Source organism: Chrysemys picta, chromosome 1, assembly GCF_011386835.1.
Source record: "Chrysemys picta bellii isolate R12L10 chromosome 1, ASM1138683v2, whole genome shotgun sequence".
NCBI lineage: Eukaryota > Metazoa > Chordata > Testudines > Emydidae > Chrysemys > Chrysemys picta.
In genome coordinates, this window is record NC_088791.1 from 235,956,875 (window position 1) to 235,978,704 (window position 21,830).

A 21,830-nucleotide genomic window follows, 5' to 3' on the forward strand; every position below is an offset into this window, starting at 1 on the left:
TCGTGTTTTCAGTCCACAAAGGACAGGGTTCTTATGGCAGTTACATTTTCGGGCTCCATGAAAAAGGTTTTGCATGTACGGATTCTGGAAAATTCAGTATCTAAAGTTATTTCACAAATGTAGCTAGACTGAGATCAAGATTAAAGTGAGGAACATGATGGTACAGATTAAAAAGAATAGTCTGTCTCTTTCTCTCCCTCCTTGAGAGATGAGCAGCCATGTGGGATATGTTCCCAAGCTAAGGTGAAGATGCGGAATGTGACTTCCCTTTCTCTTTTCTAAGATAGCACCAAAAAAAGAAACAATTTTAAATGCTCCACACCATATACTGTGCTGCTAAAAAGGAGCATGGAGCTCTGGACTATTCCAAGTCAACTTTTAGCTTTTACCACTGGCTTCCCTCCTACCTTCCCTGTGCTGAAATCCAATTTGTGATAAAATCTGAGAGAGGGACAGTTTGTTTCTCTTGAGTCCGTGACACTGAAGCCACTGAGAGGATGAGATGAGAGGCTGTACATCCAAGTCCCACAAAGTGCTTTTCGGTCTCCTTTCCTTCTTTTTTGACTTCCCCTTGTGGGCAATGTTGGAATCTGACTTTTCTTGCTCTCTTTTGTGTTTCATATCAAAGGTAACCTCTATAAAGAGAAAAAACATGAATGTTTACACTTACCAAAAAATTGTTTATTCCCTCCCGCCATCATTTGTCTCACCATTCCTTTTGCAAGGCATTTTTTATATTTATCTCTCTATCTTTTTCTCATTCTACTGAAAAGTGTGCTTAGCTATGGAAAGTTTTCAGAAGTCACCTTCAATTCCAGGCGTTTACCAGCTATCATGTCCCTCTCCCTCTTCCATGCACATTCACTTCAGTAAATTGGATTTATCACCAAAAACTGCTCTTTGTTTTGAAACCCAAGAATTGGGAAGGCTACATCCAGTCTGCCAGAAAACAACCCTTCAAACCCACAAGAGACTTCACCCCAAATACTGGGACAAATAATAGGCAATCACAACATGCACATCAGAAGCTTTCTATTGTAAATCATCCAAGAATACATGCAAAATATTTCTACTTCTTAAGATACTCACGGTCACTCCAGGCAACTCTTTTACACAGATTTCCGGTCATTCTGGACTTCTTGATTTGGGATCCTTCTTTGTTTGCCTCTTAAAAACCTGAAGAATTAAAACCAAACAAACACTATTCAATATAGTACCACTCAGAGGCCCGATCACGACTGAGACCTTATTGTTCTATGCAATTACAAGTATAATATAAAAAATAGCTTGTACCACAAAGAATTTACCATTTAGAAGGCCAGTCTTAGAAACACATGCATAACTTTAATCATGCAAATAGTCCCATTAGATAACATTATGCATGTGAGAGACTGCAGTATCAGGGCCTAAATGTGGAAAAGACACAACAGGTGGGTGTAGAACAAAAAGGTAGCAGGTGAGACACATGAAAGTAACAGGACCGCACCTACTGGCTGAGTGTGCAATTTGAGGCTTCAAGATTTTTAACTTTAATTTGATTTTTTTTTAAATAAAATGAATGAACAAGAGATATTTATGAATCACTAGTAAGCCACCTCCCTAACTGCTGTCAGCAGGGAGTTTACCATGGACATTACTGCAGAGACAGGATAAATTACAATACAATTAATCTGTAACAAAAGAATGACTATTCCTCCCTCTTTGCAAAATCAATAGTGTTATTTTTATCTCTTGTATATTAATCTATCAACTATTATAATCTAGGAAGACACTAACAACACTAAATGCAAATGCAACCTTAGTTCTTAGCAGGGTGGATAAAAATCAGTGATTTAAAAAAAATAATAATAAAAAAACGGATTTTTTTAATTTAAAATTGGCTTTTTTGATAAAATGCTTTTTGACGGGAAAAAACCTATCTAAAGATAGTTTTAATTAAGACACATTATATCTCAAAGATATCTCATCATGGAATAGGGATTATAAATTCTAATTCTATAATATGAGAATATATTCATGTAATGTTTAAGAAAAGTTTTGTAAATGAGTTCCAATAGTTCATAGATTAGGGACAGGAGCGCCGCCAGCTTTTCTGCCGCCCTAGGCGGCGGAAGGTTCCCCCCCCCCCCCGAAATGCCGCCCCCCACAGAGGCAGCGGAAGGTCCCGCCGCCGAAATACCGCCGTGGTTGCCGCCCCCCAAATTGTAGTGCCCTAGGCGACCACCTAGGTCACCTAATGGGTTGCGCCGGCCCTGATTAGGGACCCAATCTTATGGAGTTCCAGAAGCTTCTGCATAGATTTTTTAGGTTAATCTTTCTATCTATCCAATGGGACTCAGTGCTCAGTCTAGAAGATACCATCAGAGATGCTTAGTTTTGCAGTTCTCAAACTGTGGATTTGTGTCTCCAGAGATAACATGCTTGTTAACAACAAAAATGTTTTTAAATAAAAATAAATAAATATAGAGGAAAGAAATAACAGACCTCAACCCTACTGTCCCTCTGCAAATTTGTGTACACAGAGTCAATCCCTTACCTCTCTCTCCAAGTGCAAAGTTTCAGAAAGTTCAATGAAGAGAAGATTGTTGGGGGCAGAATAGATCTGGACAAGGAGAAGAAGTCTGGAGATAAATGTGAGAAGGGAGGGACAGGCAGTAGAAACAAAAGTGAAACTGTTTAAGAGCATATTCCAGAAGTCTTGAGGTCTTTCTGAGTGTAACCGTCATTGATTTGAAATCTACCATACCATTCTCTCACTAGAAGGGAAAACCTATAATGGTAGCAGGCCGTAAAAGAGATCCTGTTTGGGAATATTTTCATGAAGTTCCTCTACCTGTGAGTAAGACAGGCATGTGTGCAAAATGCAAACAGTGCAACAAAGAAATGCAAGGCCTGGTTGCCCGAATGAAACAACATCATGAGAAGTGTTCCTTCTCAGGAGGAAGCTGCACTGAAGATGGTGAAAGGAACATGTCGGAACATGCAGGATCTTCAGGTGAGTAAACTTTTTTATTTCATACTTCTTTCTTAAGGACTACCTGTCTTCCTTCAAGACTATTCTTTAATTTTCATGTTTGAGCAAAAAATACAGTTGTTACTCTATGGTACTATCATTTTAGATGCATTTGTGATACAAAAAAATATCTGAAATAGGCAAATCTTCCCTTTACAATTTCACTTTTAAAGTAGTCCTGAGTGTCAGTGAATACAATGAGTGATACTAACTGAGCAGTATGGTAATAATAATTAAATAACTGCATTGACTTCTTTTGTTTAGGAGAATCCATCCTCCACATACAGGATTCTGAAAACTATCCACCTTCAAGATCACCATCATTTCTATAGTTTCAGAGTTATCTGCCAATGATAGTGTTTCAGTCTCATCATGTATGTCACATAGCCACAGTCCATCATCCAGAAACAACCATAGATAAATTTGTGATAAGAACCAGCAGATTACAAAAAGAGGTAATTGATGAACAAATTGCCTGGTTTGTTTATGCAAAAAATTCTCCTTTCCGTATGATTGAGAACCCACACTTCATTAACATGGTTCAGTCATTAAGACCAGGATACAGTCCACCCAACAGAGCAGATGTCGCAGGCAAATTGCTGGATAAAGTGTATGAAAGAGAAATTGAGCAGTGTGCAAAAGGTTTAGCGGGTAAAATTGTTAACCTGAGTCTTGATGGGTGGAGCAATGTCCACAATGATCCTGTTGTATGTGCTTGTGTGACAACAGAAGAAGGGAATGTCTTCCTTACAGAAACAATTGATACAACAGGAAATGCGCATACAGCAGAATACTTACAAGAAGTAGCAGTAAAAGCTATAAAAAACTGTGAAAAAAAATTCAAATGTCAGACAATGCTACAAATGTATCCAGGATGAGAAGAAATTATTTAGAAGAGAGTGAAGAGAGTTCCAAGCTAATAACATACGGTTGCAGTGCTCATTTGATGCACCTCCTAACCAAAGACTTCAGTGTTCCAGAAATAAAGGCTAATGTTGTTGAAATTACAAAATACTTCCGTAACAACCACTTTGCAGCAGCAGCTCTGAAAAAAGTAGGAGGAACCAGGCTAACTCTCCCACAAGACGTGCAATGGAACTCAGTAGTGGACTGTTTTGAGCACTGTATCAAGACCTGGCCTAATCTGATGACAGTTTGTGAACAAAATCGTGAAAAAATAGATGGCACTGACACAGCCAAAGTTCTCAACATTGGACTCACGAGAAATATTGAACACATGCTGAGTGCCCTGAAGCCTCTTTCTGTAGCCTTGAACAAAATGCAGGGAAACAGCTGTTTTACTGCTCACGCTGTTGACATTTGGAAGGAACTAAGTGAGATCTTAAAAAAAGAAATATGAAATGACAGTTAAATTACAAGCATTAAAAAAAAACAAATGGGACAAGCACTATCTTCATCTCATTTTCTTGCAAATATTCTCAATACTCAGTACCACAGTCAAACCTTAACTGCTGAAGAGGAGGAGTTGACTATGAAATGGACATCCAGCAATCGTCCCTCCATAATGCCAACTATAATAAACTTCAGTGCTAAGGGTGAACCATTCAAGAAATGTTTGCTGATGATGTTTTAAAGAAAGTCGCATTAGTGAATTGGTGGAAGTCACTTAAGCACTTGGATTCAGAGACTGTTGAAGTGATAATCTCACTTTTAACAGCAGTAGCTTCTTCTGCCAATGTAGAAAGAATATTGAAATATTGGAACGGCCTTCCGAGGGAAACGGTGGGGGCGAGGGACCTGTCTGGTTTTAAGATTAAGTTAGATAAGTTTATGGAGGGAATGGTTTAATGGTAAAACATATTAGCCAAGGAATACCAAGCAATGGCAGGTAAATAGTATAATGGCTAACAGGAGTCAGGCTGGAGACTCTTGCCTACATGCTCGGGGTCTTACTGATCGCCATATTTGGGGTTGGGAAGGAATTTTCCTCCAGGGTAGATTGGCTGAGGCCCTGGAGGTTTTTCGCCTTCCTCCGCAGCATGGGGCAGGGATCGCTAGCAGGAGGGTTCTCTGCCAATTGAAGTCACTAGAACACAGGATTTGGGGACTTCAACAGCAGAGTCAAGGGAAGGGGTAGGGACGGTTTTGTGGCCTGCAGCGTGCAGGGGGTCAGACCAGATGATCATAATGGTCCCTTCTGACCTTAAAGTCTATGAGTCTATGAGACTAATTCATTCCAAATTGAGAAATTGTTTGGGACCTGAAAAAGCAGGAAACCTTGTTTTTCTTTTCCAGATTATGAACAAACAGGAAAATGAAGGTGAAGACAACTGAATTAGCTGCAGAAGCCAATATTTTAAGTTTCTCGTGTTGACTTGGCTGACATAGTCGATTTAATTTTTGTTGTTTTTTTAAATACAGAATAATTTTATTTTAGCTTAATAAAATGACTCATTATTAGCAGGGTTTAACCGTCCATATAACATCCAAAGAGAATACCTTTTATTGGGCAACCAAAGGAGATGTGTCTGCAGGGAGCAGCTTTGTGTGATTTCTAAGCAGAAATAGACAAACTAAAAGGTTCGTTATCATAGCAGCTTCACATTACCAACTAAACTGAGCAGTATTTTGAACAGTCTTCTGCATTTAAGTTGTGGATCCCAGAAGCCATCTCATTTTTGCAGCTGCCCAGAGTTTGACTATAGATTTTCCTTCATTTTATAAATGCCACTCCTGCTCACCCCAGCTGAACAGCATCTGTATGTGAAATGCATTTTAAGAGGAAAAAAAAGTTTCCTACACAAAGAAATTTTGACAAGAATATGAAATGGCGTCAATATAAATATCAAATTAACCTAAAATCTAAGGAAAGGCAACCAGCTAACCTTGAGCCCAAATTCTGAACCAAAACAGATTTTTATAAATTCAGTTAAAGTTCACCTCTATCCTTTCACTCTGCCCAATAAAGAAAGATCTCCTGCACCCTCACTTACTGTGCATCTTGAGTTTTTAATCTGTGCTGGGAAAACTAGACTATTTTATAAATACAAGAACACAGCCTGGTGGATTTCAAGGTCGGAATAGAACTGATGAGAGCCCAGCAAAAATGTGAAACCTTGGCATGGAACATGTATTCAGAGGGCTACGGTAGAAGGCTGTTTCATGTGGAGGAAGGAGTTGGGGGGAGGATGAGATCTGGAAGGGGTTGGAGGATTATGGGGAGAGGGAGAACACAGAAAGGATTGTCAAAGATCTGACACCTACCCATGCCTTGGGGAGTACAGCAAGTTACTTAGGACATTTTTAGAAGTCAAGAGCCATGCAGAAGAGTAAAAGCCACAAAACTGAAGTAACAGATGGATCATGAAATACAGCAAATGATAATGCAGGAGGGAAGGAAAACACATGCCCTGGGGGGGGGGGGGGGTTATTGTTCCATAGCTTGATTTTCTGAGCACCCACCACCAGAGCTCCCATTGCAAACCAGGCATGACTGTGGCTACACTATCCTATCCTCACCTCTCTCCTTCTACAGGAACCTGCGTGTTTTAAGGGTTGCCCAGCAATGGCGCTCAGGGGCCTGGGGCTTTAGGGGTATTCGGGGGGGGGGGAATAATGACAATGAACATTTAACTCGCTGGGGCCCCTGGGAGCTGCACCCCTGTGCTGGGGTCAAGGAAGGGCTCCAGCTGCAGGGTGGGTGGCGGGAAGAAGATGTGGGTTTAACCCCTCAGGGCTGGCTGGCGCAGTAGCTCCACTCGCCACGTGGAAACGTGACATTCCATCCCGGCCACAGCGGCGCCCCCTGCCGGCCCCCCGCTGGCTCCCCTCACCTGGCTCCGGCCGCTCCGCCGCCGCTTCCATCCCATTGTGGCGAACGCGGCGGGTTCTAAGGCGCGGCCGCCCCAGTGTTGACGCTGGAGACAGCTGGGTTGCTAAGGCGAGGCCAAGGGGAGGGGTGCTGATGGCAAGCGCAGGCCCCGGGCTAGCGCCACGCCCCCAGCACCGACCAGCCCCTTGCCCGGGTAGCAGGGTAACCCAGTGCCTGTGTGTAACCCTCCCTCCGTGCAATGGGACCGTGTGTAAGCCTGGGGGCGTGTTTACATGGCCAGCCGGGTGCCCTGATGTATTTTGCTTGCTCAAGCTGACTTCCAACAAGCGCTGGTCATTGACAGGACGCAGTGCACTGCGTTTTAGCTGTTTCGTTGCTCGCGTATCGCCGGGAAGACAAATAGTTCTTGGTTAGACGGTTCGAAAAGCACCAGGGAATTTAACACCAGAACTGGGAAGAACTTTCTTTTATGGGGGTTCCAGGTGAAACTGAATTTGCTTCCCACCCGTCCTTCTACGCTCCCGATACAAGTCATCGTCGCTGATTGTATTAGTGTCAGTGCAGTTGTAGCCATGTTGGTCTCAGGATATTAGAGAGACAAGGTGGGTGAGACTGCCCCCCAGCATGACACTCACCCAAGCCCCCCCAGGCTGCTGCTCAGGCGGTCCAGCCAGTATAAGCTCCCCCCCCCCTCTTGGAGTCGCCTGCCCAGGGGGCTGCCATGCGCCTCCTCCCCTTCTCTCTCCACAGGCACAGCAGCCGCCTCAGCCAGCCCCTGGAGCTGCTCCCCTGTAGCCAGCAGCAGATGGTGAGGGAGCGCAGAGCTGAAGGGGGCAGCCACCTGCTGCCCAGGGCAGGCAGGGACCTTCGGGGAAGGCACACGGGGGTGTCAGGCAAGGCCAAGGGACGCTCTGGGGGAGGCGCACTGGGGTGGCAGGCAGGACTGGGGGACGGTCCAGGGGAGGCATATGGGGGTGGCAGGCGGAACCAAGGGGGAGACCCGGCCCCGAACATTTGTGGAGCTGGGACCCCCCGGGCCCTGAATTTGCTGGAGACCGGGCACCATGGACCCATATAACTCGCCTTCCCTAAAGGTGGGTGAGGTATTATCTTTTATTGGACCAACTTCCGTTGGTGAGAGAGACAAGCTTTTGAGCCGCACAGAGGAAGAAGAGCTCTATGTGGCTCGAAAGTTTGTCTCTCTCACCAACAGAAGCAGGTCCAATAAAAGATATTACCTCACCCACTTTGTCTCGCTAGTATTAGTAACACATTTATTTACTTAGTAACACATCAAAGTGTGGTACGATCTGATGCTATACTACACAGTCCAGGAACAAAAGGGCCACAAGCACATATACTTTAATATATATAAATATAAAAGCCAACAAAGTCACAGTAGCTTTTGTTACCCCTGCCATGGTTGCTTAGTAAACAAAGATGGAAAAGAGACGCTCTTTATAAAGTGTACAGTTCAAATATGTACACTACCAGTCTCTTAGTTGGAAACTATGTTTATATTTCTCTTCATATATTTGGAATTGAGAGTTTAAAGACATGCTAAGTCATTCTTGATGACACAACTGTTCCCCAGGGGGCAGAAAAGGTGCTCAGCGGTGGAAAAGTTTCCCCTTATGTCAATAAAAGAAATAAATACTGAATGTTCTGTGGATTATTTTAGGCACTGGGATTACCATAGTATAAGGTTTTTCAGTGGGAAAAATTTTGTTTCCGTTTGAGCCATTCTGTATTATTCTTGAAAGTGCAACCTCTGATTGATCTAGAGCAGTGGTGGGCAACCTGCGGCCCACAGGCCGCATGCAGCCCATTGAGGTAATCTGATTGCGGGCCACGAGACATTTTGCTGATGACCATTCACAGGCATGGCCCCTCCGCAGCTCCCGTGGCCGCAGTTTGCCATTCCCAGCCAATGGGAGTTGTATGGGAAGTGGCAGGCTGCAGGGACCTGCTGGAACCACGAAGCGCGGCCACTGGGAGCTGTGGGGGGCCGTGCCTGTGAATGGCCAACACCAGTAAAATGTCTCGTGGCCCGCAATCAGATTACCCTGATGGGCTGCATGCGGGCCGCAGGTTGCCCACCACTGATCTAGAAGCACAAAAACACATTCTGCCCATTCTTCTGCTTTGCTTTTGCGGCCTTCAGTAATGGAAGTCTCTCTTCAAAGATGTAAAATGAAAGTTTATTGAGGTAATTTTCCCTGCATTATACCAAAAAGTAGTCATAACAACAATCATGCCTATGTAATACTGACAGACCCCGGTCATCGGCCGGTGGGATCGAACCTTGGACCTCTGGAGCTAAAGACAGGTGCCTCTACTGTATGAGCTAAAAACCATATGCTTATTAGCTAAGGCTGTAGAACAAACTCATTAATCTCTCTCTCTAAGTGGTCTCTGTGCCACTAGATAGGATAGAACACCACACTGAGGAGGTGTGGGGGTTACATACTTCCCCTAGCTGAGGAAATGCAGATGTCAGAGACTTCCCAATTGATATCCTGGATGAGCCTCCCCTTGAAAGGCTGACAAACCCCGGTCATCAGCTGGCAGGGTTGAACCTGGGGCTTTTGGATCTTAGTGCATGAGCCTCTACCGCATGAGCTAAAAGCCAACTGCCTGTTAGCTAAGATTGTAGAGCAGACTCATTAACCTCTCTCTCAAAGTGGTCTCAGTGCCACTAGATGGGACAGAACACCACACCCAGCAGGTGTGTGGGATACACCTATATAGCTATACATACAGTGATTGCTAGAAAAAAGTTTACGTAAACATTTAAATGTGCTTTAATTTTCCATACTTGTAGGCTGCCAAAACCCCTAAATTTTGGACATGGCTACACTACTTAAACCCAGGGTTGTGAGTTCAATCTTTGAGGGGGCCATTTAGGGATCTGGGGCAAAAATCAGTACTTTGTCCTACTAGTGAAGGCAGGGGACTGGACTTGATGACCTTTCAGGGTCCCTTCCAGTTCTATGAGATAGGTATATCTCCATATATTATAGTCAGGATATGAGAAAGAAAAGGGAGGTGAGGTAATACCTTTCATTGGACCATCTTCTCTTGGTGGAAGTTTGTACCCTCCACCTACAGAAGTTGGTCCAATAAAAGATATTACCTCACCTACCTTGAACTTGCAAGACTTTTACAACATGGTGACAGAGTGCTGGGGTACTGCCTGGTGGGATGCTAACTTGAGCTAATCCTATGTTTCATGGTGACAGTTAAGATCAACTGGGAGATTCTGGCTGTCAATTCCTAGGTAAAACTTTCTAAGACCAGCAAAAAAGACATTCACTGCACACCAAACAAACATGAACATGTCCTAATTCACTACACATCCCTGCTTCATTCACTGTACACCATCAAACTTGTGCAGAGAATGAGTCATAGTGTCATAAAATCTAAGGTCAGAAGGTATCACCAAATCATCTAGCAACCTCCTGTATATTACAAGCCACTAACACCACCCAGCACTCACACACTAAACCAACAACCAAAATTAGACCAAAGTATTACAGCCACAGGAGACTAGACTATTATATGTCAGAGGCAGAAAATAGGAAGGACTGGGGTGCACTAATGCTTGAAGCCTCCACAAAGGCAGCAACATGATTATGTGAGATATACCCAGATAATCCTGGCAAATGACCCACACCCACACACTGCAGAAGAAGGTAAAAAAACCCAAGGTCACTTGCAATCTGACTTGGGGGAAAATTCCTTTTTGACCCTACAAATGGCAATCAGTTAGACCCTGAGCATATGAACAAGAACCAGTCAGTTCAGCACCTGAGAGAAGGAATGCTCGGAGCCACCTCAGAGCCCTGGCCCTCCCTGTCCAATGTCCCATCTCCAGCTGTGGCCACACCTGATGCTTCAGAGGAAGGAGACAAAAAAATTCCTTCCTCACCCCTGCGGGTGGCCAGCTGAAACCCTGAAGCATAAGTTTTTGGGTACATAAAACATAAACTGGAAGTAAGCCCCAAGGTTGAGCAACCCTGTCATATAATTGTCATAAATTTGTCCAGCTCTCTCTTGACACTAATTTAGTATTTGCCCCCACAACTCTTACTGGGAGACTGTTCCAGAACCTCACTCCTCTGATGGTTAGAAATCTAACATCCAGCAGTCTGACTTTGTTCCTGGTTAGTTTATATCCATTTGCTCTTGTGCCAACATTGTCCTTTAGCTTAAATAACTCTTCACCATTCCTGGTATTTACCCCACAATGCATTTATAGAAAGCAATCAATATCCCATCTCAACCTCCATTTTGCGAGACTAAACAAGCCAAGCTCTTCCAATCTCCTCTCAAGGAAAGAGTTCCCCAGATGCTGTCTAGTGTATGAAGCAAAGCTCAAAATGGTGGGCAGTGAGTGAAACAGGGGTTCACTCATTGAACAGAGAGGATAAAAATAAATATTGAACAACTCTTATCCGACCTGTGCACTGAACAAGGCAGGAGTCCTGTAGAAAGAGTGTTTATAATATCAATGGCAAAATCATTTATCTTATAATTCAAAAATGTATTATAATGCATGCACCTAAGGGGCAGAGTTAAGGCTGCACTAGCAACCATAACTTTATTTTGTCCTGATTTTTTAATGTTTTACTTTGCAACCCACATTTTTTAGAATATTTTTGTATAGCTAAAACTTGGCATAGGCTGCTTTTTTCCTGTAGCTGTTTGCTTTTTTCTTTTTTAGTAAAGAATATTTTTCAACCGCAGTGAAAGCATACTCCACTTTCTTCCCTGCTCCCAACATTTTGTTCCTTAGCAATTTCTCTGCCAATATTTTAAATAAAGAAATCAGGACTTAGCATATAGTATAGTGCTTTATGTATGCCAAGCATGGCACATGGCACAAATATCAGGCCATTACTATTTTATGAATTAAAGAGACAGACTCTTGTATAATAAAACTTCAGACACTGTCTACTAATTACTATGCTATGAAGAGGTGAGCTTCAACAGGAAGTTGAATGTTAACACATCCTGCAAGGTACTGTGCAGTGTCACACTTCCTGTTGACTCAGACACATACACTCACAAGAACAGATTGCATACAGTAAGGCTGAGAAAGAAGCCAGGAGACGTTACAGCAGCATCCATTCTTTGTTTACTTTATAAGTTATTTATAGTGATAGTTTAAAAATATTATCCTAAAGGCTGTCTTAGCACTGAAATAATACATTTTTCAGTGTGTGAGCATAAAGAGAGAACCAAAATAATGCGGTAGTCAAGCTTTATTCCTTCCTCACATAGACAGTCCTCTCTCACAAGAACTTCCTGAAAAAAAGAGTACTATATTCACAGGCATTCACATATACATAATCATACTATACTGCCCTCTATTGGGAAGTGTTCTGTTGTAACATACATGCTACCACAAGGAAAATGGCTGACAGATCCATCTCCCCATATTATGAAAGGGTCTGCAATATTACTGTGGTTCTCAAACTTTTGTACTGGTGACCCCTTTCACATAGCAAGCCTCTGAGTTCACCCCCCCCCTTATAAATTAAAACCACCTTTTAATATATTTAACACCATTATAAATGCTGGAGGCAAAACGGGGTTTGGGGTGGAGGCCGACAGCTTGCGACCCCTCATGTAATAACCTTGTGACGACCACCAGTTTGAGAACCCCTGTGCTATAACAATAGATGTGCCATTCCCTGCTACTCGCTGAATATTTTTTCCCATTTGTCCCATGATGTGATTGGCCTCAGAACTAGAGCTGGGCAAAATTATTCAATTATTTCAGAAAACAGAGTTTTTGCTGAAAAATACATTTTTCAAAACTCAGAAACTATTCACAAATTTTGGTCAAACTTGACAAATAGGTTGGGCCAAAAATAACCCTGGCTTTTTAACTCAAAATGTTTCTTTACTTTTTTAAAACATTTTGTTTCAATTTTTCCACTTTGAAACATTTTATTTACATTTTTTCATTTCAAAAAGGTATTTTGTTTTCAAATTTGGCAAATTTAAAAAAAACTCAAAAAAAGGACTGAATCAAAATGAAAAGTTTGAAAAAAAATTGTTTTGAATCAACCCAAAACATTTTGGTCAATTCAAAATTAATATTTTTCAAATTTTTAGTTCAACAAAAAATAAAAATAAAAATGGTATCAGTTCAAATTGAACCCAATTTTTTTCCCTCAGATATTTTGTTTTGGCACAAACTGAACAAGCAAGTATTAGTTCAGCTCTACTCAGGAAAGATATATTGCAGATGAACCAGGCACTGTTCCTTCTGAGCTACATGCTTGCACAACCATGCACCTTGCTGGCAGGCACCACACGCAGATAAAGGCTGGCTGCATTGGAGACAGTCCCATCACTCAGCAGGAGACATCTGAGTTAAGAGGTGTATAGAGATTCTTCCTGGCCACCTGATCAAACAGAGAAGGGGGTCCAACATTATGTTCTTCTTCCACCCCTATGCCACTCCCGTTCACTTAGTCACTCCAGCCACAACCAGTTCTTGGAGGGGAAAGGGGGACTCCTGGACTCTTCCTTCCCCCAACCGCTCCTGGTGCTTTTGGTTCTCAACTGGGGAAGGAGGGAAGAGGCATTGGGCTCCCCATCCCTCCACTGAGGAGAGTCAAAGTAATGAGTCATCTCTTTCGTTATCATCTCTCTCTCTTCCCCTGTGTCTATTCTGTCCATCTCTGTGTCTCACACACAGAGTGAGCCTAGATGACTGGTATAAAAATTCCCTACTTGTTTTTCCCCTTCCCCTAGCCTCTGTCTACCTATCCATCTGCCCTTAGGCTGTGAGCAACCCAGAGCAAGGAATGTCCCTGCTTGAAAGTCTGGAAAATGCTTAGCACATTGTAGGCACTACCATAAGAAAATCAATAGTTCTAGAATAGGGGGTGAGAGATGGAGGGAAAGGTAATGAGACAGTGGAAGAGAGAGCAAGTGATGAAGATGAGATCATAATGAATGCAAGATATAGAACAAATGAGGAAGGAGACTTAGTCAATGGAGAGAAAGGAGGGAGAAGGAAGGAAGGAAAGCGCATTTAGATGAATTACAATGGGAGTAGAAAATTAGGGGGAGAGAATGGGAGTGAGATAAATTGAGCATATTTAGAAAGTTTTAAATGTTAAGCTCTAACGGTCACTCATTCCACATCCACACGCAAATAAATAGAGGAAAAACTGGATTCAAATAGGGGTATCCATGGCATAAATGATAACGGTGACAGTTTGGATTGTTTGTGTGTCAGAAAGGGCCCGAGACTTAAAGAATGTGCTTCAGCAATGGTCACAAGTTACTGGATAGGTTAACAGATAGTAAAACAGAATAAAATAAAGTTAATATTTCACCATTTCAAGGAAACAAAGAAATTGAACTGTGTTCTCTGGGGTGCAAAGATTCAGAACATCCTAGGCATTGGGAAACAAGAGCTGTAGTCCAAAGTCTGAAACATGGAGACCAACTGATTCACTTTGGGGAACCAATAAAGCTAGAATTCTGCAGGTTGAGACAGTGTTGTCAAGGACATTGAAATACACACTGGCAGGGTTGGTTGTGAACGAATACAGAGAAGCTGTGTATGACAATGTCGTCAAAATATGCCAGTGCTCCTGGCATGCCAGCCAGGATGAAGGTGATAAATTTCTGAAAGTAACTAGAGGCAGAATCTCATCCAAAAGATATTCATTGGTAATGAAAGAAGCCTGTATGGGAGATTATAGCAATCAGGTTGTTTTATGTAAAACATAAAAGGCAATAAGAAAAGGTTCTATAAACACATTAGGCACAAGAGACAGATGAAGGAAAGTGTAGGTCCACTACTTAGGGGAAAGAAGAGCTAATAACTGTGAACATGGAGAAGGCTGAGGTGTTTAATCCCTATTTTGTTTCATTCTTCACTAAAAAGCTGATTTGTAACCAGATTCTTAACACAATTAATATTAACAACAAGGGGGAAGGAATGCAAGCCAAAAGAGGGAAAGAATAGATTAAACCAACCTAATTTCCTGTAGCTGTAGACATGATATATCTTGATTTTAATATGGCTTTTGACACAGTCCCTCATGACATTCTCATAAGCAAACTAGGGAAATGTGGTCTAGATGAAATTACTATAAAATGCGTGCAAAACTGGTTGAAAGACCATACTCAAAGAGTAGATATCAATGGCTTGCTGTCAAACTGGGGGAATGTATCTAGTGTGGGGTCCTGCAGTGGTCTGTCATGGGTCCAGTACTATTCAATATTTTAATTAATGACTTGGATAATAGAGTGGAGAGCAAGTTTATGAAAGTCGCGGATGACATTAAGATGGGAGGGGTTGCTAGCACTTTGGAGGGCAGGATTAGACTTCAAAATAACCTTGACTAATTGTAGAAATGTCTGAATTCAACAATATGACATTCAGGACAGACAAGTTCAAAGAACTACACTTAAGAAGGAAAAATCAAACGCACAACTACAAAAATGGGAAATGACTAGCTAGTCAGTAGTATTGAAGAAAAGGATCTGGGGGTTATAGTGGATCACAAACTGAATATGAGTCAACAATGTGATATAGTTGCAAGAAAGTATCATTCTGGAGTGTATTAACAGGAGTGTTGTATGTAAGACACGGGAGGTAATTGTCCTTCTCCATTCAGCACTGGTAGGCTTCCGCTGAAGTACTGTGTCCAGTTCTGGGCACCACACTTTAAGAAAGATGTGGAGAAATTGGAGACAGTCCAGAGGAGGGCAACAAAAATGATAGGCAGTTTAAAAAAACCTGACCTGAAGAAAATTTAAAAAAACTGGGCATATTTAGTCTTGAGAAAAGAAGACAGAGGGGGCAGATGAAAAATATTACATTAAGGGCTGATATACAGAGGACAGTGATGAATTGTTCTCCATGTCCACTGAAGGTAGGACAAGAAGTAATCAGCTTAATCTGCAGCAAAAAAGATTTAGGTTAGACAGTAGGATAGTTAAGAACTGGAACAGGCTTCTAAGGGAACTTGTGGAATCCCCATCATTGGAAGTTTTCAAGTACAGTTTAAACAAACAGCTATCAGCACAGTGGGCTGGACAAGATTACCTCTTCGAGCCCTACATTTCCATGATTTTTAAACACTTGGAGCTACTCTGCATTTCCATTATAACTTAGCCAGGCCATACCACTGTTATTCACACGTAGATTAAATATCCTTCCCAGCCATGAGGAATTAAATCATTACATTTTATTTTCTCAAGTATTTACCTTTATGTTACCTATATTTCTGCCATCTTTGATTTATTTTTATATATAAATATATTTAAACTAAAAATCCAGGTTGTGGTAACTGATTCTGTGTGAGTAGTGAATGCTGGAGAGTAGATTATTGACTGCTAAGGGTGAATAATACAAATTCTCTACTAATATTGTGTAGTAGACCACAGAAGAACTTTTCTATGATAGAAAATTACACTGAAGCATGGATATCTCTCTCTCTCTCTCTCTCTCTCTCTCTCTCTCTCTCTCTGTATATATACACTAGACCAATTTTTTGCATGTTGTTACATAACCTCATGTATGTATTATTTCTCTAGGACTAAAAATATATTCAGCACTTTACAATACACAAACTAAAGACAGTCTCTGCCTTGTCCACACTGGAAAGTGACACCAGCATACCCCGAGGTGTGACTTTAAACTGATACAGTTAAACCAGTGCAAATCCCTCTGTGGACACTTTTATTCCTAATAATAAGAACAGCTTTTTGCAGTATAGCTTAAGATGATTGGGAACAGGTTTATTAAACTGAAATAATCAGCCCTTAGACCAAAATAACAGCATCCACACAGGGATTTGCACAATTTAACTAGATAATCTTTAAAATGATTTAAATTAAACTGGAACAATTTACCCATATATAGTACAAAGTCTTAGAGTAAAATGAAGGGACACCCAAAAGATGAGACACAAAAGATGGGTATTGTTTATTCTTGTTATTGTTATATTTATTAAAATTTTAATCTCACTTCCTCTGGGCCATGCAAAAAATAAAGGTTCTAAAAGGCACTTAAACGAAGAGCTGGGATTAGCTCAGCAAACTGGGATGGGAAGGGCATTTCATGCTTTAAACTCCTTCTGGTATACTGTGTGACTACTGCTAAGAGAGAGTGAGCTGGATTCTACTTTTCATGCACCATGAACAGACTTAGATCCTGATCCCAGACAATGAGCTGCAGTGTACCTTCACAGAGCTCATTGAAGCATCGGGACCTTATTCGCCACACTCCAGTCACATCTGTGCATAGTATACCCATGGAAGGCAATGGGAGTGGAGGGGGGCACAGGGTGACTAAGCACATAATATGCAATTAAGCACATAATTTGAGGTGAATGGGACTGCACAAGTGAAACTGAGAACCCAGTTTGGTTTGCAGAACCTTTACTAGTGGTGATAATGTATCAAAAGAAAAGAACCCCAGATGAAATCCTAAATGGAGTTCCAGGACTAGCAGTTCGGAAAATCCCTTCCTTTTACTTAAAAACTGGGCATAATTGACCCAGAAATTATTGCCAGATAATAAATATGGATCCTTACAACAACATTTATATTGAGTAGAACTGCACTTTAAGTAACAATAAATTAATCATGATGCATTAATTCATGCTAATACAGTGGTGGGCCACCTGCGGCCCACGGACCACATGTGGCCCATCAGGGTAATCTGATTGCAGGCCACAAAACATTTTGCTGACGTTGACCGTCCACAGGCACAGCCCCCTGCAGCTCCCAGTGGCTGCGGTTTGCCTTTTCTGGCCAATGGGAGCTGTGGGAAGCGACAGGCCGCAGGGACATGCTGGCCACCGCTTCCCGCAGCTCCCATTGGCCAGGAATGGTGAACCGCAGCCACTGGGAGCTGCGGGGGGCTGTGCCTGTGGATGGTCAACATTAGCAAAATGTCTTGTGGCCCGCAATCAGATTACCCTGATGGACCGCATGCGGCCCGCGGGCCATAGATTGCCCACCATTGTGTTAGGCTCAAAGCCAACAGCAGTGTGTCCTATAGATTTGATACCCAGTAGGTTCCATGCTGGGCTAGTTTATATCATATAGAAAATGTAACTAGAAAATATTTTTGTAAATTGTGCAAGGTAATTTTGGGGATCTGTTTTCTCTTCAGCAGGAAATGTACAACTCTTTCATGTACTATGAGTTATGTGTGGCTCTGGGAGAGAGATTATCTCTGGCCACTACATTTGTAATTATTACATTGGGTTTTAGCAGCATAATTCAAATAGGATTAATGTAACATTTTGATAATGTAGGAGGAAAAATTATTTTTAAGCAATTGAATCAGGTGCTTTCACTTGGCATTTACACATTTCTTGCCTGTGTTTTTGTTATAGTAATTGCTTATAATATTTTAAACCAGGCCATTTTAGGAGCCAAAATGTGCCTAAGTAGCTTTAGTATATTCATCTTAAAAACTTTACTTAAAGATATTTTGGCTGAGCTCATTAAAGGAAATATTAATAACTTCACTGTACTATACATACTTCCCCAGTGTTATACACTTAAGATAATAAAATTACCTCTTCACATCAAATTTTAATAAATACTGTGTTAAATTATAGATTATAACCACCATGAAGCATTTATAGTCAATTTATTTTATGTTGTCATTGTGGCCAGCAGTGCAGTAAACTTCTATACAGCAGGTCCGTGACTTTGGCTTGTTCTCTTCTTCCCTGGTTATCAGAAACTACATGCTGTGGAAGTAGTGAGCTCAACTCCTGCAGAGAACAGAGTGCAAAGTGTCATTAGAGTAAGAACTCTGGCTGATTTGGGAGCAGTGATATAGGCTAGACATAAGTGAGAGCTGCACCCAGCCCTCGAAAACCTGATGATGTTCAACTACATGGGTTTAGGATGAAGGGAGAGTAAAAAGGGTGGAGGAGGAGAGACTATTCACTGTCATCAAGCTGCAAGGCGATTGGAGACATCTAGGAAGAAAGTGTGCTGTTTAGTGTTGATGGTGGAAACCCCAAGCCAAAGGTTTAAAGCTTGGATAGAGATCACCCTGTCACTCTGATGATGCCTGTTTTGAACATCATATTTCCTCAGTCCTCCTTCCGTCACATCAAAGTAGGGGGCAGGGATGCTTAGAGCTATTCCATCCTGCAGTTGACAGGAGATACTGATACAGTGGTGAAACCAACACACACGCTGCTTTCAGAAACCAAATGCACATGTATAATTATTAAACTAAATGCCCATGTATAATTATACTAACAATTACTAGTGTTTTTCCTCCTCCCATCATATCCAGATGCAGCATTTTTATTATAATTGAACCAGTATTAAGACATATCAGCTTTATTTTTCCGTAATACAACAACAGTTAAATCATATATTTATAATTTGGGGTTTATGTCAAAGACAATCCATGTAATCCTAATAGCTCCAGTTATTAATTTCTTACAGTGTTGCCTGTAATTGCAGCTATTTACAAAGTTAATATCCTGCTCCCAGGCTTAATAGCAGTGGATACTCATATTATTCAAAAATTTAGTAAAATAGCTTGAAGGATAGTGATTTCCAATATCTAATGTTTCGTATAACACAGGGTCATAGCATTCTGTCTGGAATATCAATGGGATCTCTTGTCCAGTGTACCTAAGCGTGACACAGAGGCCCACTGGTGGTTCACTATTCTGTGTCAGCAACTCATCAGGCCTGATATACTTACTACACCTCACACACTGTTGTCATGACAAAAGGTGGCATGTAATATATCATTGTAAAACTCATAACTCACTGATCATTAATATTATTGCATGGTGTATGTACGGATAACATATGCAAAATTACAAATGTGCTGAAATGTTTGGCAAGCAATGCATAAGTCCAGTCTGTCCTATATAAAGGGATGTGTATTTGTTTATCTGACCAGTTTGGTCATCAGGCAGAGACAATGAAGGTATATTTACATAAAAGATAAATCAAGCCCTCAGCATAGCGAGAGGAAGAAACAGCCTCTTGCAAGGATCGGAACCTCAAATGATAAGCAATTTAAGCAACTGATTGTACATAATATTACTATATTACACAAATGTATCAAGTAGTGTCTTTTATGAAAGCCTGTGACACACTGGTGATTAATATTATTGTGAAAAGTATGTATTAGCACTATATGAGGAATTAGGAATACTCACTGATATTATGTTTTAAACTCTGTGATCAAAAACAGAGAGAAACAGGAGGGAAGGTAGCATTGTGGAATCAAAACAATGGAAGCCCCATTTACATACAAATCACCAAGGAGATAGGCAGTCCACAGGAAAGGAAGAACAGTAGGAGGTCATTCTGCCTCTTGGAACAGGGCCAATGAACTCTGAGAGATATAAGGGGAAACAGAGAGCCATTTTGGCAACTAGGACAGTGGTCACCAACTGGTAGATCGCGAACAACTGGTCGATCATGGAGCCTCTGTCAGTCGATCGCAGTCTCCGGCCGCTAAAAGTCCTGCGGCACAGTGGGGCTAAGGCAGGCTCTCTGCCTGCCCTGGCTCTGTGCCGTTCCCGGAAGCGGCCAGCACATCCCTGCGGCCCCTGGGGATGGGGTCAGAGGGTCTCCATGCACTGCTCCTGCCTGAAGGCACCGCCTCCACAACTCCCATTGGCCAGGAACGGGGAACTGAGGCCAATGGGAGCTGCGGGGATGGTGCCTGCAGGGAGAGGCAGTGCGCAGAGCCACGTGCCCCACCCCCAGGGGCCAAAGGGACATTCAGGCCACTTCCAGGAGTGGCACAGGGCCGGGACAGGCAGGGAGCCTGCATTAGCCCCACTGCGCCGCCACCTGGCAGACGCCTGAGGTAAGCGCTGCTGGGCGGGAGCTTGCACCCCTCATCCCCTCCCGCACCCCAACCCCCTGCCCCAGCCCTGAGCCCTCTCCCAAAGCCAGCACCCTGTATCCCCTCCTACACCCTGAACCCCGTCCTGTACCCCAGCCCCCTGCCCCAGCCTTTACCCCTCTCCTGGAGCCAGCACCCCATACCCCCTCCTGCACCCCAACACTCTGCCCCAGCCCGGAGCCCACTCCTGCACCCAAACTCCCTCCCAGAGCCTGCACTCTGCACCCCCCCTGCCACCCAACACTCTGCCCCAGCCCTGAGCCCCCTCCTGCACCCAAACTCCCTCCCAGAGCTTCCACCCCTCACCCTCTCTTGCACCCCAATCCTCTGCCCCAGGCTCAGATCAGAGCCCCCGCCCACACTGAAAATCCCTCGGCCCCAGCCCAGAGCCCGCACCCACCCCTGAACTGCAACCCCCTGCCCCAGCCCAGTGAAAGTGAGTTAGGGTGGGGGAGAGTGAGCGATGGAGGGAAGGGGGGTTGAGTGAGCAGGGCAGGGCCTCAGGAAGGGGCGGGGCCTTTGGGAAGGGGTGAGGTAGATCCTGGGTTGCACTTAAATTCAAAAAGTGATCTTGTGCTTTAAAAGATTGGAGACCACTGACCTAGGAAGAGAAGGGAAAGCAGCACTTTGTACTTCTGTGGAAGGTCCTGACTGACAGAAAATCAGCCATGGCTGGGAAGAAGAAAGATTGTTAAGAAATCTACCTTGAACAAAGACTGTAGCTTGTTAAGTTAGCCTGAGGTATTAGAAAGCATATTTTACTTTTATTTGCTTATAACCATTTTTGTCTTTATCCCTTGTACATGAACTCACTTAAAACCTATATTTCTGTTAATATATTTGTTTTACTTTGAATCAAAGCCACCCCAGTGCTGTGTTTGAATTGCATTGATTGTTTACTCCAGTTAAAATAATAGATTGTGCTTTTGTGTCTTTAAAGGAGCAGCAAAACTTCTTATTTCTCTGAGTGTTTCAGGAGAGGTCTGGACACTTCATGGCATATGGTTTTGAGGAAATTTGGGACTGGGAGTACGTTGGGGGTCACCCAACAAGTAGTAACCAAGGATGGTGGGAGTCAGGGTGGGGTTGTTGTGGGGTCAGAAGTGCTGAACCAAGGCTGCACAGCACAC

The 21,830-nt window shown here is 42.6% G+C and overlaps 1 protein-coding gene across 4 annotated transcripts in view; it reads right to left on the bottom strand.

Moving 5' to 3' along the window:
- Positions 1–7,009, bottom strand: part of VWA3B (von Willebrand factor A domain containing 3B) — a 127,915-nt gene extending 120,906 nt beyond the window's left edge. For 3 of the 4 annotated variants that reach the window (XM_042840821.2, XM_005283205.5, XM_065580834.1), the window contains exons 1-3: positions 6,808–6,939; positions 1,090–1,176; positions 408–635 (exon numbers count right to left, since the gene is read on the bottom strand). In XM_042840821.2, coding sequence (XP_042696755.2) covers positions 408–635; positions 1,090–1,129 — 268 coding nt within the window. In that variant the 5' untranslated portion in view covers positions 1,130–1,176; positions 6,808–6,939. Of the gene's footprint in view, positions 1–407; positions 636–1,089; positions 1,177–6,807 lie in introns of all 4 variants that reach the window. The other variant, XM_065580833.1, reaches the window with a different exon arrangement.
- Between the last annotated feature and the right edge of the window lie 14,821 nt (positions 7,010–21,830).